Source organism: Giraffa tippelskirchi, chromosome 13, assembly GCF_054371585.1.
Source record: "Giraffa tippelskirchi isolate mGirTip1 chromosome 13, T2T-mGirTip1v1.2.pri, whole genome shotgun sequence".
Taxonomy (NCBI): domain Eukaryota; kingdom Metazoa; phylum Chordata; class Mammalia; order Artiodactyla; family Giraffidae; genus Giraffa; species Giraffa tippelskirchi.
In genome coordinates this window covers 98742634-98768222 of record NC_137287.1, presented here as the reverse complement: position 1 = coordinate 98768222, position 25589 = coordinate 98742634, and the positions used below count along the sequence as shown (strand labels likewise).

The 25589-nt window shown below is 37.8% G+C and overlaps 1 protein-coding gene and 1 long non-coding RNA gene across 2 annotated transcripts in view; one reads left to right on the top strand and one right to left on the bottom strand.

Moving 5' to 3' along the window:
- The window catches only part of SYCP2 (synaptonemal complex protein 2), an 81181-nt gene extending 57347 nt beyond the window's left edge, over window positions 1-23834 (bottom strand). Inside the window, 13 exon segments of the mRNA XM_081559352.1 lie at window positions 3962-4057; window positions 4635-4680; window positions 5869-5921; window positions 6003-6145; window positions 6967-7001; window positions 7271-7356; window positions 8112-8197; window positions 10644-10668; window positions 11034-11138; window positions 11910-12038; window positions 12852-12995; window positions 13879-13934; window positions 23739-23834. Coding sequence (XP_081415478.1) covers window positions 3962-4057; window positions 4635-4680; window positions 5869-5921; window positions 6003-6145; window positions 6967-7001; window positions 7271-7356; window positions 8112-8197; window positions 10644-10668; window positions 11034-11138; window positions 11910-12038; window positions 12852-12995; window positions 13879-13902 — 972 coding nt within the window. The 5' untranslated portion in view covers window positions 13903-13934; window positions 23739-23834.
- On the top strand, window positions 23585-24638 carry LOC145533023 (uncharacterized). The gene is made up of 2 exons (XR_014073767.1): window positions 23585-23992; window positions 24153-24638. It is a non-coding gene; the product is annotated as an uncharacterized LOC145533023 (long non-coding RNA).
- The last annotated feature ends 951 nt before the right edge of the window (window positions 24639-25589 follow it).

The window sequence follows — 25589 nt, the reverse complement described above, 5'->3', positions numbered from 1 at the left end:
CAGGACTGGGAAAGGTCAGTTTTCATTCCAATCCCAAAGAAAGGCAATGCCAAAGAATGCTCAAACTACCACACAATTGCACTCATCTCATACGCTAGTAAAGTAATGCTCAAAATTCTCCAAGCCAGGCTTCAGCAATACATGAACCGTGAACTTCCAGATGTTCAAGCTGGTTTTAGAAAAGGCAGAGGAACCACAGATCAAATTGCCAATATCCGCTGGATCATCAAAAAAGCAAGAGAGTTCCAGAAAAACATCTATTTCTGCTTTAGTGACTATGCCAAAGCCTTTGACTGTGTGGATCACAATAAACTGCGGAAAATTCTGAAAGAGATGGGAATACCAGACCATCTGACCTGCCTCTTGAGAAACCTGTATGCAGGTGAGGAAGCAACAGTTAGAACTGGACATGGAACAACAGACTGGTTCCAAATAGGAAAGGGAGTACGTCAAGGCTGTATACTGTCACCGTGCTTATTCAACTTACTTGCACAGTACATCATAAGAAATGCTGGGCCGGATGAAGCACAAGCTGGAATCAAGATTGCTGGGAGAAATATCAATAACCTCAGATATGCAGATGACACCACCCTTATGGCAGAAAGTGAAGAAGAACTAAAGAGCCTCTTGATGAAAGTGAAAGAGGAGAGTGAAAAAGTTGGCTTAAAGCTCAACATTCAGAAAACTAAGATCATGGCATCTCGTCCTATCACTTCATGGCAAATAGATGGGGAAACAGTGGCTGACTTTATTTTTCTGGGCTCCAAAATCACTGCAGATGGTGATTGCAGCCATGAAATTAAAAGGCGCTTACTCCTTGGAAGGAAACTTATGTCCAACCTAGACAGCATATTGAAAAGCAGAGACATTACTTTGTCAACAAAGGTCCGTCTAGTCAAGGCTATGGTTTTTCCAGTGGTCATGTATGGATGTGAGAGTTGGACTATCAAGAAAGCTGAGTACAGAAGAATTGATACTTTTGAACTGTGGTGTTGGAGAAGACTGTTGAGAGTCCCTTGGACTGCAAGGATATCCAACCAGTCCATCCTAAAGGAAATCAGTCCTGAATATTCATTGGAAGGACCGATGCTGAAGCTGAAACTCCAATACTTTGGCCACCTGATGTGAAGAGCTGACTCATTTGAAAATACTCTGATGCTGGGAAGGGCTGAAGGCAGGAGGAGAAGGAGATGACAGAGAATGAGATGGTTGGATGGCATCACTGACTCAGTGGACATGTGTTTGGGTGGACTCCGGGAGTTGGTGATGGTAAGGAGGCCTGGTGTGCTGTGGTTCATGGGGTTGTCGAGTCACAACTGAGCGATTGAACTGAAGTCAACTACTATAAAAGAAAAAAAAAAAAAGAGGACAATGTGATATACTATGGCTGGATAGCTACTTCATACTATCTAAACGGGATGCAAAGATCCTGAGGTTCCTAGGCAGCAAGTACAAAGACCTGAAGAGAGCATTATCTAGAGGAAAAGAAAAAAATGAATGGGGGTTGAACATGGTAAGCATGGAGAAGAGTCTGAGATTATCAGAGAAACAGCGAGGGCCCAGGTCATAAAGGCCCTCGAATACCATGTTAAATAGACACAGGGAGGGTTTTAAGCAGCCACAATAGTAGAGAAAGGCTTTGAGGACAGTGAGAGAGAACATAGGGAGAATGCACTACTGCCACAGATATCCAGAGAGGAAAGGAGAGTCTAAATGTATCTGTGGGAAGAACTTTCTCCCAGCCTCTCTAGATTAGTCTCTGGAACACATGAGGTATTTAATACTTATAAATGCATTTTATACTATCCCTATCATGTATAATACTAAAATTACTTATTTTCTTTGCTGAATCATCCATTAGACCAAGCGAGTGAAGTCAGTTCAGTTCAGTCGCTCAGTCGTGTCCGACTCTCTGCGACCCCATGAATTGCAGCATGCCAGGCCTCTCTGTCCATCACCAACTCCCGGAGTCTACACAAACCCATGTTCATCGAGTCGGTGATGCCATCCAACCATCTCATCCTCTGTCGTCCACTTCTCCTCCCGCCCCCAATCCTACCCAGCATTAGGGTCTTTTCCAATGAGTCAACCCTTCGCATGAGGTGGCCAAAGTATTGGAGCTTCAGCTTCAACATCAAACCTTCCAATGAACACCCAGGATTGATCTCTTTTAGGATGGATTGATTGGATCTCCTTGCAGTCCAAGAAACTCTCAAGAGTCTTCTCCAACACCACAGTTCAAAAGCATCAATTCTTCGGCGCTCAGCTTTCTTCACCGTCCAACTCTCACATCCATACATGACCACTGGAAAAACCATAGTCTTGACTAGACGGACTTTTGTTGGCAAAGTAATGTCTCTGCTTTTAAACATGCTATCTAGGTTGGCCATAACCTTCCTTCCAAGGAGTAAGCGTCTTTTAATTTCATGGCTGCAGTCACCATCAGCAGTGATTCTGGAGCCCAAAAAAGTAAAGTCTGACACTGTTTCCACTGTTTCCCCATCTATTTCCCATGAAGTGATGGGACCAGATGCCATGATCTTAGTTTTCTGAACGTTGAGCTTTAACCCAACTTTTTCACTCTCCTCCTTCACTTTCATCAAGAGGCTCTTTAGTTCTTCTTCACTTTCTGCCATAAGGGTGGTGTCATCCGCATATCTGAGGTTATTGGTATTTCTCCCGGCAATCTTGATTCCAGCTTGTGTTTCTTCCAGCCCAGCGTTTCTCATGATGTACTCTGCATAGAAGTTAAATAAGCAGGGTGACAATATACAGCCTTGACGTACTCCTTTTCCTATTTGGAACCAGTCTGTTGTTCCATGTCCAGTTCTGACTGTTGCTTCCTGACCTGCATACAGGTTTCTCAAGAGACAGGTCAGATGGTCTGGTATTCCCATCTCTTTCAGAATTTTCCGCAGTTTATTGTGATCCACACAGTCAAAGGCTTTGGCATAGTCAATAAAGCAGAAATAGATGTTTTTCTGGAACTCTCTTGCTTTTTCGATGATCAGGAACCACTCCAATCCTATTTTATCTTCTTCTCTGAAAATGAAAGTCTACTTCCTAAAGAAAATGCAGTTAAAAATACTCCTATAATGCCTGGAAGAATAAATACACTAATGAAAACTGTCAGTTCCTCTGAGTAGTGCTAGGTTTTGGAACTCATTAATAAGCATTCTAAGAAGGTACTCTAAAAAGAAATAAAGATATGTGGAATTCCTAAGAGGCATCTGGTTAATGTTTGTCTATAAAGAGATTACCTGGACAAAAAGCATCATTATCAGCAATCACAATCAGATTAGTAAACTGCAGACCAACTCTTACTCAGATCTCCGCCCTACAGTTTGAGCTAGAAGTACACCACTGTAGTAAATAGTAAGTGGTGGCTATCTGGAAACAATGGCTTAAGAATTTTCCTCAGGTTAAAAAGGGGTCAGTAGAAAACAAACAACCTGGTTGGAAAGTTTAAGCATAGCTAACAATTTAGCACAGAAAAGAACTAAAATTCACTTCTAAATACAACCATAAAAATCAATTCCTCAATATTTTCAAACAGAAGATGCTATGAAAGAATAAAATAAGACCATTTGTCATTGTTTGTTAATGCTATTTTTAACTGAGTGTTTCTGTACTTAAGTAACTGTTGTCTTTTCTAGATTCAACTCACTTTGTTCATCTGAATGTTAAATTTTATCATTAACATGTAATTTCTGAAAAGCTTATATTTAAAAACTAGTATTAAATTTTAGTTTTCTGTTGCTATAAAACGTCAGAAATAATTTTCATTTCTAATTAGCTTGATAGGTTATCATGCTCATCAAAATTATTAGAGCTAACACTGAAATCTATTAAAAGTGAGAAAATAAATATACAAAGAAATCCACATTCTTAAACTGAATTATAATATTATATACATACATACACACACAACTCAAAATGATACAGAGGGAATAACACTTACAGCACTGTCTCCAGCAATGTAGAATGATAGAGTCTGGCTCCCAAGATTAAAATCTATCCAAAACTCCTCAAGTTTTTCATCTGATGGTATTTGCAGCTAATAAAATAAACATATAAAATTAGAACATACTATGCTTTTAAAAGTGACAACAGAAAATTATGACATTATAATTATGCTATATATAAATATAAAATTATGATACATTCATGATTGAGTTTTTTTAAAAAAAGAAAAAAGTATAGCTGGAAGGTATAGGAAGATAAAGAGAAGGCAAGTATAGCATTTAAATCAATTTAGAAACAATAAAAAAAAGCTGCTTACTATTTTACACAGAAATTAGCCAGCTCCAAAAAAATCACAAATACTCAAGTACAAATAAAGGTTGAAGATAATTTCACATTTGAATATATTCATGAATAATAAACAATAATGGGTTTGATTAAGGAAACATAAGATAATTTGAAGTACAGCTTTATATTTTACTCATCCTTGGCTACAAATATGTCATTTCATAAAATGTCACTTAGATCTAGAATATCAGACCAGCTGTTATTTGTGATCTAACTATGACTAACATTAATGTTCTTGTCAATTTGTAACCTACAATTCAGTTGACCTCTAGATCAAATATCACCTAAAAACTATAACAATATGCATTAAAATTAAAATTTACCTCGTATTTATCAAGAAATGCTGACAAACAAGGAAATGTAAAGACCCTGAAAGATAAAGTAGTTTGAGTTAAAAAAAATTAATAAGCCTCCACACCATAATTTTGACTTGCCATACAAATCATGCCTATAATCAAAAGGAAATCAGGCGGTAGTGACAATTTAAATAAAATCATTATTTCCTTCTTTATTACTCTTTAAAGTGAGAATTTAGTGGAAATCTGTTTCTGAAAGAAAGCAAATTATTTTGAGGCTACTACTCAACCTAGCATTTTGACTAAAGTTAACTGTACCAAATTACTTTTCATGTTATTGACTATGAGCAGAGATTCCCAATATAGCTTATAGTAATATAATGGAAGTTCCTACAGGATTAGATAGGAAGGGTAGAAGTGAATAATACTGCTAATAAAAATGGCAGAATTCACTGAATACATTCTTGGTCAATTACTATTATAAGGACTTACAATAGCTATCTCATTTAATCTTCACAACAGACATGGGGTAGATATTATTGTGGGCTTCCCTGATGGCTCAGATGGTAAAGAATCTGCCTGCAATGCAGGAGATGTTGGTTTTATCCCTGGGTTGGGAAGATATTATTAGTATTCTTATTTTATAGCTATGGAAACTGAGGCAAGTGAGGTTAAACAACTTGTTCAACATTAGAACAGGAAGAGGGGAACCTACTATTCAAATTCAAATAGTATGACTCTTTGCACTTAACTTTCACCCTATCTTTTCTCTGTAGCAGGTAAACTCAATGTGAATTGATTCATCCAATGTGTCTTGAGCATTTATGAGGTGCCAGGCACTGCACAACAAAAATACTTCCTGTCATTGTCAAAAGTGATAAAAAATTTGTATTACCTAGACCATTCTTGAGATTAAATAACCTCAGGAAGAACATCCTTACAATGTTAATGACAAAAGAAAATGATTTATATTTGCTATACATTTTTAACCCAGTATATGGATACAGGTAGCTCAAGTAATATTTATATTTAGACTTTTATTATTCCTTAAACACTAAATTTATAATGCATATGCAATTCTGAAATACAGTAAACCAATCTTAGAAAAAGTTATTAATTCACATTAATTAAAAATGTATTTTCCTCCAAAAAGTACAAAGTAAAATAAGAACAGTGGAGGATTATTTCAGCCTAACATTGTGTGCTCCCCTCTTGAGCTCTATTTTTTATCATTAATGGTTGTATTTTGCATTAAACTTACCTTCTCTTGTCTCCAAGCATGCCATTTACAAGGTTGAGAAATATTCTGCAATCCTAATTTTTTAAAAAAGAGAGAGCTTTTAAAAAACACAGTAATTAAAAAAACTTGTTAATTTGTTATTTTATACTACTTACTGTTTCAAATTCAGAGTCTTTAATTCCTTTAAAAGCATTAGCAATAAAATCCATTGAGAACCACTGACAAGCCAGTTCTCGTCTTTGTTTTTCTGTGGTCATTCTACATAAAGCTTCGACGATACCCACTTGCAAGTCATAATCTTAAAAAAAAAGTTAATTATTTGAAATTATGAAAATTAAAGTTTATGAAACTCTGTATTTCATAAGGTGTTAGAACAAGCAACAGAAATAAGAAACACAGTGCAATTTACTCATCTTTTGCCATTTTCTTCATATAGATTAGAAATATCCCACCGTTACATGGCATGAACACAGCCCAAATAAGACAAGTTTGTTAACAAAAAAAAGGAATAAAACAAAAAATTTTAAGGACATTTAAAAGAAACTCCTAAATATGCAAACATACTATCATTCCATTATTATTAGAGTTGTGAACTGCAAAATAACTGACAAGTCTATAAATCACAGGTAATCTTTGTTTTCCTTTTGTATATCACGATGTTCACAGTTATTTTAAAGTACTTGAAGCCACTGGTTTGTTCTATATGTAAATCACTACATCAAAATTTTCTCATATGAAACTTAGGAAAGAAAATTTCAGTTCTTTTAATAAAGACATTTACAAACAAATCAATCCCAAGAGTATTAAACCTCCTTATTTTATAAAATATATTTGAGAAATTTCTTGGCAAAAGGAATTAAAATCTACTGGAAAATTAAGTTATTATTCATAAACCTACTATTAGGCACAAATTATATTTGACAACAGTTATCATACTTCTTTTCTTAGTTCCACAGATATTTATCCTTTATTTATTAAGGTAACTAAAAATTGCTTGATTATGCACAGTTTATAATTTTTTCATATAATTTCCATTATATTATTTTGACTGAAATATTATATTCTATTAATAAATTTGGAATAACTTCAAATATGAACATTTTGAAAAAACATTCTTACCTCCAGCATCTAAAATCCTTTCTCCCATACTACTCCTGTGAATCAAAACAGCAGGTTATATACTGGACAAGTATCAATTAAATAGAAAGTTCATCTGTTTAGGGTAAAAAACTTCATGAAAACTTAAAATTGGTTAGTATCAGACTGTGGCAGAAAACATACCCATAAACTATATTAGAAACCTATAACAGTTGACTAATTTTAATTACTAATGCAACTTATGGTTGCCTTATTTGCCTTATAAAACATCCTTTAAATTCTTGACTTGAACCACTAATTAAAGCAATATAGTACAGATTATTACATGAGAATTAACATTTGTTGGTTACAGAGTATTTTCCTGGCATCTTGAGGCATTCTGTCAAGCATCGCATTCATTTTTTTTAGAGTCTAGAAAAGAAAAAAAGAGAATCCATTAACTTTAGATATTCAGTGAAACATTAATATGTTTTCAGAGATAGGTACATAAACTTAGAAGCCTATTTTTCTTAATCACAGCATTTTATGCAAGGAATGAAGGATGGAGGAAAGAATATAAAGCGTAAAATAGTGAATACAAGAAAACATAAAACAAAGGATATCAAAAATATAATATACCATGATTCCTATACTTAAAGCACTCATACTCTGCAGTATGACATGTTCATTATTACTCTATCATAAGAACTAAGGAAGCAAAAAAAATTAATATTTATTATGACTGTACACATGTACATATGCATTATCAATATATATGAATATAAATTATTTTTAGCACTTAAATACTGAGGAACTAGTATCTAGATGGTACAGTTTATTTTCATATGAGCTCTATTCATATACATAAATCCACATGGTTATAAATGTTCAATATATATTTATGTAATATATTCATCATGTCAGGCAATGAATTTCTCCCCCTGAAACCATAAGTTGTGTCCAACTCTTGTGCCCCATGGACTATAGCCTGTTAAGAACTGTTTGTTTATGGCATTTTTCAGAGTGGGTTGCCATTTCCTTCTCCAAGGCAATGAATTAAGACCACAGAAATACACTACATGATAATTCAGTGCCAAGATAAGATAATTATTCAATTTGATAAATTGCCACCAAATTGTTTCTACTTTCTCTTTAATTTTTAAAAGAAAAACTAAATAATGGCTTACCTCCTGCTGAATACAAATATTCACTCTTGAGTCAATAACCAGGGCACAAATTTGAGGCATGAAACTTTCCACTATTTGCCTTTTACCTGAATAAAAGTCAATTATTGACAAATGTGTATTTTAAAGGACAATCTCTTCTTATATGAGTGAATGGAAAGGACATACTAGTTCAGTTCAGAAGAAGGCCCACGGACTGTCCTGGCCACCAGGAAGCATGAAATTCAGTCCTGATTCTGCCACAAATCAGCTGTGTAACTTTGGAAAAACATCATTCAACAGATGTGACTGATCTGAACTCTGACAAAGGAATAACCCCAGATCCAGTTTCTCCTTTTTAGGCACTTAAAGCAGTATTAGTGTTTTGGATATATATAGTTCAAAACTGGAAACTTCTATTTTGAGGTTTTTATAAAAACTGGCCTCAATAATTTATAGTCATACCTCCAAAATTTCATAATGGTCATTAATACCTCCTCATGAAGATATAAATAACATTACCTATTTCTAAAATTTGACCCTAGTCTCTCAAAAGCCAAGGCTTTATTAATACCAATTAAGAGGAATTTGCCCCATGCTAATTCACAACATAATTTTTAAGAAATAATTTTAAAAAATGGCAACATAGGAACAGAAAATGCATAATTTCACAGTGACTACATTAAAAGAAGAAAAAAAATCACTGAATTATCTGAAAAGATAAAATGATTTACTTAAAAAAACTGGCTGGATCACTTCATAATCATTGGTGCTTTAGGACTGTTTTCTCCCCTAAAAACTGAAGAATTTAGACTAGATTGTTATGTTAACTGCAAAAAACAAATGAAAACATAGCATTAACTACTACTGAAATAAACAGCAATCAATCTTTTAAAACGTTTTGGCTTTGAAGGCAGTAAACAGCTGTTCCTTCCCTTATTAATATAAAGGATTCACCAGCCTCAATTACCAATCCTAGGTAATTCTTCCCCAACCAACACAGAGATAAAATAACTTGAGTTTATTGTTAGGTACAAGGCACTACCAAACACAAGTTGAGATAATGAGTTGTAACATGTTCTATATTCTCCCTGTACTACTAAAAATTTCACTAGATCAAGGACAAACTATGGCCCACAAACCAAATCCAACTCACTGTCCCTTTTTGTATGGCTGTATTCATCAGCAGGTACTCCATGGAAATATATGAATCTATGATGTTTTACTGAATTAGTAGTCTCAGGTGAATTTCATTCATTCTTAGGCATTCAGCAATCATTAGCCACCTCTGAATGAATGGCTTTGGTAATTAGCTTGGGCTGCAGAGTTGTTAAGATTTCTTAATGAATTCAGCCCCCAAATCCAAGGAAAAATAGTGCTTATATGAGATACTTCTACTTCAGTAAAGTCATTTCAGTGAAACAAAGGTCATCTGAATCATAAGAGGCTTTCAAAAACTAAGACAAGAAATGACATCCCCATTTCCAACAGAAACATAGGTGATATACTTTTTCTAAGCTCCAACTACAGACCCAGCAGTGTTTTGGGTCGGTGATTTAAGTGTAAAGGAAATTTCCATATTTCAAAACTGATTTTAACTGTGCAACTAAGGAGCTTCCACCTAACCTTCAACTGAAAGTGATTAATCTGCAATGCAATGTCATTCTAAAAGGTAAATATTAGGAAAAAAGTAAGTCTTAGTTGCTCAGTGTGTCCGACTCTTTGTGACCCCATGGACTGGAGCCCACCAGACTCCTCTGTCCATGGAATTCTCCAGGCAAGAATACTGGAGTGGGTTGCCATTCCCGTCTCCAGGGGAGATCTTCTCGACCTAGGGATTGAACCCGGGTCTCGCACAGATTGCGGGCAGATTCTTTACCAGATATCTGAACCACCTTGAGCATGACTTTTAATTAAACATAGCCATCGCTTGGAAAGCATTTATAGGATATCAGACTTTTCCCATATATATATATATATATATATATGGCAAATATTAAGAAAAAAACCTAATTTCTATAAATGTTGCCAACTGATGGCTACGCTCAATTAAAATACATGTTCATGAACTGATATCAGTATTTGCCATTATCTGCATGAGTGTGAAAAGACATTTTCTAATGCAATATATACAAAATCTCATTATAGATGAGCATAAACAAATAAGACGTGCAGTCAGTTTTTGTAACAGCAAACACTAACTCTGAACCTTAATTAAGAGACACTGTTATCTTCTCAAAAAAGAATGCTATTCTCTTTATTAGTATTATAAAAACATTGTACTCAATTATCATTATACTTTGAGTTGCATCAATAAAACATTTGTAGAAATTTGTTTTCTTTCTTGTTAAATAAGTACCTGTGTAATAGTCTCAATTTCTTTCTTGGCCCACAAAGCCTAAAATATTTTCTATCTAATCCTTTACAGAAAATATTTGCAGACCCCTGAATTAGGTAATATTCCTAACATCAGGATAACAAGACAAGAGTTGCAAAATTATACCAGAACTTTAACAGCAAATTATTGTTCCAATAGAAATAAAATGTTTATTATACCTTCATCATCGATGTCATGTATGACCTGAGAAGAAAATGAATAATATTTAAAACTTACTTATAATAAAAACCATTAAAAATAGTACTAAAATAGGTTATTTCTGAATTCACCATAAAATTATTTAACTTTTATGTATTAACTAATTAATCAGGATAAATGCATTAACCAATCTGTTAGTGACTTCTGATCTCAGGCCATATAGAACACAATTTGTTTTTAAATGAACACATGCAAATTATTTAGATTTTATGTATTAACCAATTAATTAATCAGATAAATGCACTAACCAATCTGTTAATGACTTTTGATCTCAGGCCATATAGAGCACAAATGTTTTTAAATGAACACATACATGCTTCATAACATCAGTGAATCAATATGGTTGTTACCATCAAAAGATCAAGTAAGTCTTCTATCATATTTATAACAGCTTCATCTTTTGAATTTCCCCAACTCAGAATAATCTCCTTGGATTTTTCAAACCAGGCAACCATGTAAAAAAAATGAAATGTATACATTAGTCACTTTGAATTCACTTAATAATTTTAAGAATGTATTTATAGAAACAGTAAACCTAAAAACAAACATTACAAATAAAAACTCCAGTACTGTATCAAAATAAGTTTATGCTCTTAAACATCTTCACTGTTTTTTGCTTTTTGGTAACTCACTACATGTTTCCCATTTTTTAGATGGGAATGAAGTTAATCCAATTCCAAGTAGAAAATCTTTATTACTCTCTTCAAATTCTTAGTTCATGAACATTCACACAATAGATAAAAAATAAATTATCATTACACTTTAGATCATTTTGTCATTGTTACTATTTGAAAAGTTTTGGCATTACTTTATTTTGAGATGTTTGAGCACATGCTATGCCTTAGGGACTGTTCTTGTTGCTGGGAGTGTAACAAAGAATGAAAAAGACAAAAATTAATACATTTTAAAATGGGAAACATAATAAACAATATAAAAAGAAAAATAAAAGTTAGACTATGACTAAGATGAGCTAGAGAAAATAAAGCAAGTTAAGGCTTTTTGGAGTTTTGGGTCCTTTACATTCACATGATCATCAAGGACCCTGTATACAGTTTCCTTGGGATCTTTAATTTTCTAACATATACCACAGGTTATAAAAATATTTTATCTCAAAGTTTTATATACATTTCCCAAATTTATTTTTCAAGAATATGAACTGCTTAATTGGAAAACACAGCTTTAAACATATTTCCTTCACATGAATATGTTACATATTCTATACTTATCTTTTGGACTAGTCCTTGTTTTATCATAGTTAGAAGTCCAGCTTGCCCCAATATACTGATATTTTTGCCACATCTTCCAAAAGAAACCAAAATGGTTGAAATAGTTTGGATATCTTTTTTATTAAGCTCCTAAAATGCAAATCATAGATTTAAACATCTGCAAATACAAAGTAAAATGGAACTGGCATTATGCTAGTAATGTTATTAATATAATCCTCACAAATCCTGAGTGTTAGTCATTATCATAATCTCCATATCACAAAGGACAAAAGTGTGGCTTTAAAAGGCGACTTCCTTATAGCCCTCAGCCAGTGAACAACAAACTCAGCACAAAAATGCAGAATTATATAATTCAAGAAACTTTAGACTTATGAGGCAATGAATCAGTTACCTTCCATTCTAAAAAGCTCTACATATTTAACTAAGGGATACAAGAAATTTTTACTCTTAGATTTGTAACAATTATCAAATTCTGGTGGAGATTGTCAATAATCACTTGCATAAAAGTATAAAAATACTTTACATATGATAAATCAAGTCCAAGATTTTAGATGATTTTTGTTTTTACTTGTTTTATTTTTGCAAGCAACAAACACTGTCCATACGGCATGAATAATATGCTAGTAGGTTTTCAAAAAGTAGATCACATTGTTTAAACCTCAAGTAAGTACCCTATTCTCCTCCGGTTTAAATCAAGTTAATAATGGTATCACAAGGTAAACATGATTTTTGTATATACTGCTTACAAAACAACAGTCCAACATGTTATTTGGGACTCCTCAAACACACACAAAAAAGCAAGTGGTGCAACAAGCATTTATTTATACAAGTGAGCCTGCCGAAGCCTTTTTATTCATTTCTTCCAATGGAGAATCTCCTCCTAAAAAGTAGAGTGCAATCTAATAACCCTAACAATCATTCAACAAAAATATGAGTATTTACCCTGCACATAAGGTCATCTAACTTGTGGAGAAACTGTTTGCTGCATTTAATCTTCACATCTTCACAAATATCAATTTGTAGAAGTGTTTTCAAAGGTTTAAAATCATTTTTCTTTAAAGCATCATCAATGCATTTTTCCAACTGCTGAAGAAATATAGAAAATAGCACATATACTGAATCGAAACCAACATTAGTCACCTATGGAATCAAGTAATTTAAGAATTGCTTTCACCTTTGAAAATTCTCAAGAGCTTATAAAACAATTTAAGTGTCCACTATTAAATTTGGAGTAACAAAATTAGAGATTAAGTTTCTTTGATAAAAATATCTATATAGGAAAAATGTATTTTAATAATTTCCACTTCATATCTCTTATTGGAAAGTCATCATTAAGTTAAAAACAAAAACCTGTTAATGAAAGAAATATAAATCAACTTTATAGTAACTAATACTTAATACCATGGATAAAACCCTAACATATCTGTCAACTTCTTCATGAGGTTTAATATTAATAGTAAAAAAAAAAAAATGCATAAAGAAGGTAAAAGCACTTTTTTAGGAGCTATACCAACCAAAATAACTTAAGCATTACATGCACACAATTTATTATTATGTTCTATATTTATAAGCTTTACAAAGCCTGCCATTCCTGCTATTAAAGTACACCCCCATTAACAAGGAATTTTCATACAGTAATATGATTGACCTAAATGTAAGTATCTTATAATTTTAAGCCTTGACATTAAAGTATCCAGGCATAAGTTGTATATATATCAATGTATAATTCACTTCTATGTAAAAGGTATATGCAAATAATCTTTAATACTTTATATTCTTAAAGCTTTTGGAAACAAATCTATAGAAAAATAGAAAGATAACATTTTTATTTAAATTATTGAACTCTTGACCATTTCATAAAAACAAGTTAAGTTTTGTCTTTCCTAAAACTATAGCATTTAATATCTATAAATAAACAAAAAGTGATTTTAGGAATTAAAATACTTCCTTTTGGCCTAGGACTACCTACCTGGAGATCTGGTCTTATTGGCATTTTGACTTAATTTTAAAACTTGAACAAAACACCTATAAAAGAAAACATATACTTTCTGAATCTTGCAATCTATATGTTTACAGTTTAAAAATCTTAAAACACATAAATAAACACTGCTGCTTATACCAAAGGCAATAAATGTTGTCTTTTTAAGTTCCTCACTGTTTATGAAATTACTCATTTGACTCTGTCAAAGAAGTTTCTGGATGAAGCCTCAAGATGATTTATTCAAGCCTTCTCTTTTGATAGATGACTTAAACAAATGTCAAAGTCCTGCCAAAAGGTCACAAAACTAGTCAGTGAAAGAATATAAACGTGGACTTCCCTCATGAGATTCCAACTTTGGGAACCGGAAGAAAAATAATCTTGAATTAATGTCTAAACGAAATTTAAGCTAGTAATACAATATTTAAGAAGGGAGGTATATGCAAGTATATTGCCAAAGAACAGGATATGTAACAATATACAAATCTGCAGTGAAAGGAGAAAAAGATAATCTAAGCACATTTTCCCTTCAAAGGAGAATGGAAACAGTAAGCAACACGCTTACATTAAGCACCATCTTAACAAAAGCATCTAACATTTCCAAATGCAACTTGGAGGTTTGGAGGTTAGTCCTATAAAGGAAAAGAAATAAAAACAATATTTTCTAAACATCATGAATAGAACAACGTTAAAATAAAATCAGTACCATGAAGAGGTTTGTAATAGAATCACAGGATATCCAACATAGAGGGCAGTTAATTAATTAAACAAGAGTAATATAGGACTGTCTATCTTTAAACCACAAAAGACATTAGTCAGCTTACTTTCTAGCAGCCATGCCAGGAAAGAAATTTAAGTGCCAATGAGAACATACATAAGAGGCATACAAAAAGTGATGAGCAAAAAAAGAGAAAAAAATCTCCTGCATTTCCAAAGATTAACTCTAGAGGGAAAAAGAAATCTGATCCCCAGAGAAACATTTATTCCACATGCATAAGAAGCCAAGTTTAAACACATTTTTGCAGCATTGTTCTGAGTTCAGTTCAGTCGCTCAGTTGTGTCTGACTCTTTGTGACCCCATGGACTGCAGCACGCCAGGCTTCCCTGTCCATCACCAACTCCTGGAGCTTACTCAAACTCATATTCGTTGAGTCGGTGATGCCATCCAACCATCTCATCCTCTGTCGTCCCCTTCTCCTCCTGCCTCAATCTTTCCTAGCATCAGGGTCTTTTCCAATGAGTCTGTTCTTCAGATCAGGTGGTCAAAGTATTGGAGTTGAAGCTTCAGCATCAGTCCTTCCAAGGAATATTCAGGACTGATTTCCTAAAGTATAGACTGGTTTGATCTCCTTGCAGACAAAGGGACTCTCAAGAGTCTTCTCTAACATCACAGTTCAAAAGTATCAATTCTTTCGTGCTCTGCTTTCTTTACAGTCCAACTCTCACATCCATACATAACTACTGGAAAAACCATAGCTTTGACTAGACAGATCCTTGTTGACAAAGTAATGTCTCTACTTTTTAATACACTGTCTAGGTTTGTTATAGATTTTCTTCCAAGGAGCAAGCATCTTTTAATTTCATGGCTGCAGTCTCTATCTGCAGTGATTTTGGAGCTCCCCAAAAATAAAGTCTCTCACTCTTTCCATTGTTTCCCCATCTATTTGCCATGAAGTGATGGGACTGGATGCCATGATCTTAGTTTTCTGAATATTTAGTTAAGCCAACTTTTTCACTCTCCTCTTTCACTTTCATCAAAAGGTTCTTTAGTTCCTCTTCACTTTCTGCATAAGGGTGGTATCATCTGCATATCTGAGGTTATTCATATTTCTCCCAGAAATCTTGATTCCAGCTTGTGCTTCATCCATCTCGGCATTTTGCATGATGTACTTTGCATATAAGTTAAATAAGCAGGGTGACAATATACAGCCTTGACGTACTCCTTTCCTGATTTGGAACCAGTCTGTTGATCCAGGTTCTAACTGTTGCTTCTTGATCTGCATACAGATTTCTCAGGAGGCAGGTACAGGTGGCCTGGTATTCCTCTCTCTTTAAGAATTTTCCACAGTTTATTGTGATTCATACAGTCAAAGGCTTTGGCATAGTCAATAAAGCAGAAGTAGATGTTTTCTGGAACTCTCTTACTTTTTCGATGATCCAGTGGATGTTGGCCATTTGATCTCTGGTTCCTCTCCTATTCTAAGTTCACGGTTCATGTACTGTTGAAGCCTGGCTTGGAGAATTGTGAGCATTACTTTGCTAGCATGTGAGATGAGTACAACTGTGTGATAGTTTGAACATACTTTGGCATTGTTCTGAGTGGGAAAACTCAAAAGTACCTAGATTGATGCTGGGAATGGGAGAGAGGGCAAGGAATGAATACATATAATGTGGCATATCATAATCAATTTTGTGAACACAATAAACCCAACTTTTAGATATCTGCAGCCAGTTTTAGTGATTAAAAAACATGTTGCCCGATGATAAATACAGCATAATGCCACTTACATGAAAAAAGAAACTTAGTATTATTTACAATTATCTCTAGGTACAAGTTAAGTATACACACAACTGTGTGCACCCACCTGTGTGTATACAGAGAGAGACATTCACTTAATACCACTCAGGACAGTTTGACTATTTGTCAGCTTATTGAGGAAGAAGAATAGAGAGTTGCACAAAACTGTGATCAGCTATTTGTCAAAGGGAAACTTCAGTTTTATTTGCAATTTATACTTATTTAACCTTTTAAAAGTAAATACACACTAAAATGTAGGTAGGTAGGGTCCAAAACTAGGGATCAGTGAAAGGTGGGTTTGGGTTATTGTGAGGAAAGTGAAATTACCAAGAAATTACCAGTCTTTGCAAATAAGCAGCTAGTGTGCAGCTGCTCCATACAAGTCTATCCAGGGCCTACTGTGGTCTTGCCCCATCTGCTTTTTCTATTCTAGCTTAAATACTAAATGGGTGATTCTAGGTGTGTGGCTTGCTGGGAATTCCAGAATACCAGCAATGATTCCAAGATCTCTAAATAGTGGGCAGTTGTTTTACCATTTTGCCTGCAAAATACTGGAAATGCAGGGACCTATAGTTTGCTTTCCCACTTCCCAAGGAGGAGTGTCCCCATTTTCTACCTGGCTTTACTCTCTTTCTCATTCTCCCCAGGCCATCACAGAGGATGAAAATTTAGCCTGTAGTAATGCAATTATGGAGGTAAGAAAGAAGCATTGGAGGTCAGCAACCAACAGGGAGATTAATAAGGAACCATAAGGGGAACAGCAATATGATAGAGAACCCTGAGCATTTACCACTGCCACTATCACCACAGGCCTGAAAGGTTCAGGAGGGAACACTCCTTGGAATAAAAAGACGAAGTGGAGGGTACCACAGAATATCATAAAGGAAGTATAGAATAAACAGTTGAGATAAGAAGAAGAGATGCATACATTCCAATATCTATTCTTCAAGAAACCTAGAAAAATTTTAAAACAAAAAAGAACAGTGGGATGGCAGCAGTTGAACAGCTAAGAACATTCCCAAAACAAACACAAAATCCACAAATTGAAAGATTCCATGGAATTCAAGATTAATAAGAAAAATTACATCTCGACACATTGTAAGGACATTTCTGAATAAGAATAAAAGAGAAAAATCTTAAGTCACCACAGCAAAAACAAAACACAATGTATGCAAAAGAATAAACATAATAGATTATCTGTTTTCACAATGCAATAAATTTAGAAATCAGCTGCAAAGGCAGCTTCAAACTTCCTATCTATTCAGAAACTTAAACACATATATTTGAATAGTCCATGGGATATTAAAAGACAGAAGTGACAAAATGTTTAAGTGACTAAGAAACATTAACATACAAAAACCTGAAGGATGAAAAGATTTATAGGATGTAACCAAATCAATACTTAAAATGCAATTCATAGACTTGGATGAATTAATTAAAAGGTGAAAGAACTAGCCAAAAGAAAGAGACCCACAGGACCTCCAGATGGTAGTTATCAGAAAAATACTTCAAAATAACTGAGTACTGTGTACATATGACTGTAAGACTGAAAATAGTGGCAGAGAACTGGAAACGGGTGGGAGATAAGGAAGGCCAAGGAAATCTGAACAAAAGACCAAATAATTCTAGAAACAAAAACAGTCAATGACAAGATTATAAGAAAGAATAAAATGGATGGTTTTAATAGCAGCTTAGACACAGGTGAAGTAAAAGTTTGAGAAATGAAGTAGTACCAGAAGAATATATACAGAATGAAGCAGAGACAAAAATATGGCAGGGGTTGGGGGTGGGATGGGGAGGGAGTATCAGAAGTCAGATCAAGAACACAGAGGATAAGTTATTAAGCCCCATGTATGTGTAACTATAAATCCAGGAAAGGAGATAGTGAATGCAACAGAACCAATACCTAAGATATGATGACTGACACATTCCCCAAACCAACAAAATGCATCCAACAATAGATTCAAAAAACCCCATGAATCCCAGCAAAGGAAAAAAAAAAAAACCAAACCCTGGGGTAACACAGAAAACTGCTGAAAATCAAAGTTCAAAATAAAAAAAACAAATTGCTGTCAGAGAGTAAAAAGGTTATTTTTAAGCAGCATCAATAAGACTAGTAGCTGACCAAAGAAACTATGAAAGCCAAAAGACTTAGAATAATAACTTCTTTAAAGTGCTCTAAGATTGGACTTCAACTACACATTAGATAGATGGATCTAATTGATGCTTTTGAACTGTGGTGTTGGAGAAGACTCTTGAGAGTCCCTTGGACTGCAAGGAGATCCAACTAGTCCATCCTAAAGGAGATCAGTCCTGAGTGTTCACTGGAAGGACTGATGTTGAAGCTGAAACTCCAATACTTTGGCCACCTTGTGCGAAGAGTTGACTCATTGGAAAAGACCCTAATGCTGTGAAGGATTGGGGGCAGGAGGGGACGACAGAGGATGAGATGGCTGGATGGCATCACTGACTCAATGGACATGGGTTTGGGTAATCTCCGGGAGTTGGTGATGGACAGGGAGGGCTGGCGTGCTGCGATTCATGGGGTCGCAAAGAGTCGGACATGACTGAGCGACTGAACTGAACTGAACTGAACAGACCTATATGGAATTCCTGTAGACCAGCAGTAGAACACACATTCATCTCAAGCACACATAGAATACTCTCCAGGACAGATCATACATTAGGCCATAAAACAAATCTTAATAAATTTAAGAAGACTGAAATCATATCAAGCATCTTTTTAGACCACAAACTGAACAACCTAGAAAAAATGGAACCAATAAGAAATATATACAACATGTCAAGACTGAATTATGAAGAAACAGAATCTGAACAGACCAATTATTAGTAAAGAAATTGAATCAGTAATTGAAAACCTCCCAAAAAGAGAGGTCCAGGGGGCTTCCCTGGTGACTTAGTGGTAAAGAATCCATTTGTCAATGCAGGAGACCAGGGTTCGATTCCTAGCCTGAGAAGATCCCACATTCCGTGAAGCAACTAAGCCCATGTGTCACAACTATCAAGCCTGAACTCTAGAGCCTGGGAACCACAACTATTGAGCACTCCCACTGCAACTACTGAACCTGTGTGCCCTGGAGCCCATGCTCAGCAATAAGAGACTCCACAACAATGAGAAGCCTGTGCACTGTAACTACAGAGTAGCCCCCACTCACTGCAACTAGAGAAAAGCCCTCATGGCAATGAAGACCCAGCAGAGCCCAAAAAAAGAAAAGCCCAGAACCAGATCGTTTGGCTGGTGAATTCTACCATCAAACTCTTCCAAAAAAACAGAAGAGAAAGGAACATTTCCAAACTTATTTCATTAGTCAGGCTTATTCTGATACCAAAGCCAGATAAGAACACTACAAGGAAAGAAACTAAAAAGTTCTGAAAGAAAAACAGCAAGCTAGAATTCTATAACAAAAGTACTATTTAAAAATAAATGGAAGAATCATCCTCTTTGCTATCAAAATACATTACAAAGTCACAATTACAAAAAAAATACTAAAAATAGGAAATAAACAAATGGATAAATAACCAAGAGAATCCAAATTCATATCCAAGCATATATTTGAACTCCATATATGAGTAAGAAGGTTTTGCTAATAATAAATGTAAATTTGTCAATAAATATCCCAAATGCCCAAAATGACATTGGGAAAACTAACTCAGAATATAAAAAATAAAATTAGGCTCCTGATTCCCCCATTCACAAAATAAACTAGATGAATTCACTAAAATGAAAATGTTTAAAAACCATTAGAAGGAAACTCAGGAGGATCTCTATGAATTTGAATGGTGAAAAAATTTGAAACAAAAAGCACTAAGCATAAAAAGTAATAGACACGAACTTTTTGTATATCATTGTCATTGTCTCTCTCACACACACAGACATAATTTCATTAAGGACTCTATTTAAGAGAAGATTAAGGATTCTTATTTACTCAGGATCCAGTACTCAGTACTGACCCAGCAAGTCCTATAACCACGAACACATTCACTCTCACAACTCACACCCTTTAAGCCCCCAAGAAACACTCCCCTTGCCTATATTCTTAAAAGAAAGGGATAGGACTTCCCTGGTGGTTCAGGGCTTATGAATCTGCCTGCCAACGCAGGGGATACGGGTTTGACCCCTGGTCTGGGAAGATTCCACATGCTGCAGGACAACTAAGCTCATGAGCCACAACCACTGAGTCCTCGTGCACCCTAGAGCCAGTGCTCTGTAACAGTAGAAGCCACTGCAATGAGAAGCCTGAGCACAGCAACTGGAGAAAGTCCACACAGCAACAGAAGACCTACCGCAGACAAAAATAAACAAATATTATAAAAATAAAAATTAAAGGAAGGGACTGCAGTTAATTACACTAGTCTGTTCATTCTGTATGTCAGAAATATTACACAACAATAATAAGTTTAAGGGACTTGGGGAGGGAGTGAGGGAGAAGCTGAAACAATGCAGAGAAGATTGCAGGTTGTGCTGATACTGACATTTTAGTCCCTGCTTCAGAAAGGAGATAAAACTTGAGCAGCCTAAGTGCTCAGGTAAGAGAAAAAGATTAGTTAACTGTCAAATTCTTTCTCTGGTAGAGCAAAACTAGTTGATTCTTGCATAAGGAAAAGCTGCTTCCTAATAGTGCCAAACATCCATTTTCTTGCTTCTCTTTGTATTCTAACTTGTGGCTCTGGAAGTACTAGCAACTAAGTGCACAGTGTTTGCAACAGTTGCACATGGTGCCAGAGAAACATTTTGCACTTCTAAGCAATTCCCATTATTGTTTAATTTGTCTCTACATAAATCTAGAAAACTGCGGCTAAGTGCGGCTAAGTCACCTCAGTCGTGTCTACATAAATCTAGAAAACTGCGGCTAAGTCACCTCAGTCGTGTCCGACTCTGTGCGACCCCATAGACGGCAGCCCACCAGGCTCTGCCGTCCCTGGGATTCTCCAGGCAAGAATGCTGGAGTGGGTTGCCATTTCCTTCTCCAGTGCATGAAAGTGAAAAGTGAAAGTGAAGTCGTTCAGTCATGTCCGACTCTTAGCGACCCCATGGACTGCAGCCTACCAGGCTCCTCCATCCATGGAATTTTCCAGGCAAGAGTACTGGAGTGGGGTGCCATTGCCTTCTCCGTAGAAAACTGCACGGACATGATATGGACTATGCACAGTTAGAGGGCAAACACAAGAATAGTGACTATTTTTATAAAAATATTTAATAAGATTAAAAATTTCAGTGTTATCAGAAGAAATTATTTTGATTAATGTTCAGTAATAATTTGTATTTACCTTAGTTTTAAGAAAATTTTAATATTTCAGAAAATATTAAAGGAAAAGTACTAATTTTTACACTTACATGTAAGTTTTTGGTGAAAATATACTCAAATTAGTACATTTTGAACAAAATTACATGTTGTTTTAATCCTTCAATCATACTGTCAATACAACACAGTAAAAATCTTGATTGATTTTACTAAAATGAAAGTTAATGAAATATATACTAATTTATGAATTATACAGGTCATTATACTTCTCCAAAAATTCAGTCCACCAAATATCCATAATAAATGCATTCAAGTATCTTTGATATTTTTGCCAACACTCAAAAATAAGAGCTTCATACACATTTTTCTGTTTTGTTGCAATGAAGGTATCTGTCTGAAACTAAAGACTAGAACATTTTATTTCACAATTTGAAAATGTAATTAAAAAGTTTAAGTACTTAAAATATTTCAGGGGCTCTACTTGTACTTTTCCCCTACTGTCAGCAATTGTTGGGGCAGACCTATTACTTTACACTTTGCAGCATCACAACCACAACAATGTGAATTCGAATTTACATGTAATTTACAAAGTACTCTGAGACATGAAATACAACACAGAAGAATTACTTATGGCCAAGAGGCACACAAAGCTAAAAAGATGGTTTAGTTCCTAGTCTACTTTTGTTCAAGAAGCCATTCAAGGGGAAGGAAAATTAATTAGTATCTACACAGGAAGATTTTTTAAGGAAACTGAACTCAACAATCCAGTTAACTCCTCCCTCCCTTCCAAGGCTGAATGCAAACTGACTTTAAAAGAGCCCCAAATTGGGTACTAGCCATTAAGACAAACATTTGCAGCTGAGAGGGAAGGCTGAGTCTAGAGGGTAAAGCGATACACTTCTTTCCACCATCACGAGTAAACAATTTAAAATATCTTTAAATTGCTTTGAAGTTCTATTCACTAGAACAAGAAACAACAGAACGATGTAGGAGACCTAGCACGGAATAATAATTTTTCAAGAAGAGTCTGTGTGTGTCTATGTGTGTGTGTGTGTGGGGGGGGTGGGGTCAACTAAGCAGGTTTGGCGTTACAGGCAAGCCTTACAGGATGAATGTGTATATGCAGGCCGATAAAAGGGTTAAGGTTTAAAAAACGCCCAATAACTTGTCAGAGGCACACATTTTCTCCCCAAAGCTGACTCAATGGAACAGTCTGCTCAGCCACCAGAGCAAACTACTAACAGTTCCGAACGTGAATCCGGACTCTTCCCAACAAGATTCAAGTGTTAACACAAGCTATTTCACCAACAGCTGCAAAATGGCATCGCCCGTGACCCCCAGACCGTAACACACGGACCCATCTCATTACCCTTCTGCTGATACCGTGGACATCACGACCCCAACCCGGAAAGAGGGGGGTCCACGGAGAAAACACTCGCGAAGAATGCGTGCGGGACGTGGGGAGGAGAAACACGTGCGTGCACTGCTGGCGCGAGGCCAGAGGAGAACCTCCAAACACACACACAACCCCACACACCCACTCACCCCTGAGCGCAGTTACATCGTCCCAGAAGCTAAGCAGAGAGGACTGGCGGACTGGAGGGGGCCAGAGTCTTAGCCTCCGCGCCCGTTCCGAAACTCTGGCCCGGGTCTCCACTCTCGTCACTATCAATATTCTGATTCTGGTCAGTGCTCGCGTCCGCAGTCATCCCCGGACCCACGGGCCCGCGCGGCACCCCGCCCCTGACCCCCACCCTCGTCCAGGACACCAGCCGCCCGAGCAATATCAGCGGGGCCCAGGCCGCCGCAGGCCCCTCACGACCACACGCCCCGAGACTCGTTGGCGCGAGGCCCGCCCCGCCCACCCGACGCCCCTCCAGAGGCCGCCCCGCCCGCCCCGCCCCCCGCCCTAGCTGCCCCACCGCGGCCGTTTCCTCAACGGCTCCGCCTCAACCGTTAGGAGGCCGCTTGCAAACGGAGCGAGCGCTGGAGGCCCGGCGGACGCCGCAACTCTCCCCTAACACGCCCCACCGTCAGGGAAGCCCTCCCGGGCACCCAGCTCAACTTGCCAGCTGGAAGAGGCCTCCGCGTGGATCTCCTAGATTCGCTGCAGCCCAGCGTCGACTCTCCGAGCCTCCGTTAACGCCTCTGCACCTCAGGCGGCCAAGGGAGGGCGGGAAGCGCCCGTCCAATCGGCGTCGCGTGCGGTTTGGCACCACGTCCAATCAGCGCCGCCGCCGGACAGGCCCCGCCCCTCGCAACAGCGCAGGCACCTCCCAAGGCCGGAAAGGGGGCGCCGAGGTGGCGCGGCTCGCGGCTTCAAGTAAGTGGGCGGCCGCGCGCAGGCCAGACCCCGACCCCTGACCCCGCTCGCCCAGCGGCCGCGCGGCGAGAGGAGGCGCCAGCGTCTTTCCTCTGCCCTCTCTTCCCTCCCGCGGTGTGGATGCGCCGGAGGGGGTCGACCGGGCCTGCCCTGCCCGCAGGACATGAACCTGAAGGGCCAGAAGCGTCGGCGAACCAAGGAGACCCCCGGGCTCCCCACAGCCACCCGGGAAGCCTGAACGGGACCGCAGAGACACGAGGGACCTAGACGAACCTACGAGGACGCGTGGTCAGAATTCCCTGAAAGAGGTCCACGGTGCGGGCCAGCAGAGGGCAGCAGAAGCACTCCTGATCAGCCTCCTCTGCCAGCTGCGCTCCGCCCCGCTCTCCCGGCCCCGCCCCGCTCTCCCGGCCCCGCCCCGCTCTCCCGGCCCCGCCCCGCTCTCCCGGCCCCGCCCCGCCCCGCTCTCCCGGCCCCGCCCCGCCCCGCTCTCCCGGCCCCGCCCCGCCCCGCTCTCCCGGCCCCGCCCCGCCCCGCTCTCCCGGCCCCGCCCCGCCCCGCTCTCCCGGCCCCGCCCCGCCCCGCTCTCCCGGCCCCGCCCCGCCCCGCTCTCCCGGCCCCGCCCCGCCCCGCTCTCCCGGCCCCGCCCCCCACCCCCCGCCCAGGCCCTGCGGGTGTTTCCTAGAACCAGGTGCTGTGAATGAGTGCTCTCACTAGCTTGAATCCCAGACCCCTAGGGGACCGAGCACTGAGGCCGTCTAGGCTTGGCACTGAGCAAATCAAGTGTTTCCCCAGGGATTTTAGAATGTGTCAATTTAAAGTATCAGTTTAAATGATGGATGATTGTGGTGTAAATTAGGGAATTCACAAATTACAGCAGACAAGCAGGTCAAAAGTTAAAAATAGTGACTCATCTTGCCACTTTTTAGTAGAAGAAAAACGTTTAGAGGCCTTTTTATTGTTCAGAAAGTCCAAGGATTATGTTGTAAACGTCACTACCACATGGAAGAAAATATCCTTGATTTTATTTAATTTCATTTGAATTCTTTTTAAATAGGTCTTTAGATGATGTTAGATGGAAAACCTTCAGTCATAATCCGAATGGACGTTCAATTAAATTTAACAAACTCTTACTGGGAGTGTCTTCCCACATGGCAGAGAGAAGGTGGGCTTTGCAGTGGGTTTGAATGCTAACCTTGCTACTTACCAGCGGTGGAGCTTTAGGTCAATTACTTAAATCTCTCTGAGCTTCATTCTTTTCAGCTGAGAAATGGGGCTATTATCTACCAGGCAGTGCAGTTTTCAGAATTGCTGCTGCTGCTGCTAAGTCACTTCAGTCGTGTCCGACTCTGTGCGACCCCATGGACGGCAGCTCACCAGGCTCCGCCGTCCCTAGGATTCTCCAGGCAAGAATACTGGAGTGGGTTGCCATTTCCTTCTCCAGTGCATGAAAGGGAAAAGTGAAAGTGAAGTCGCTCAGTCATGTCCAACTCGTAGCGACCCCATGGACTGTAGCCTACCAGGCTCCTCCATCCATGGGATTTTCTAGGCAAGAGTACTGGAGTGGGGTGCCATTGCCTTCTCCGGTTTTCAGAAT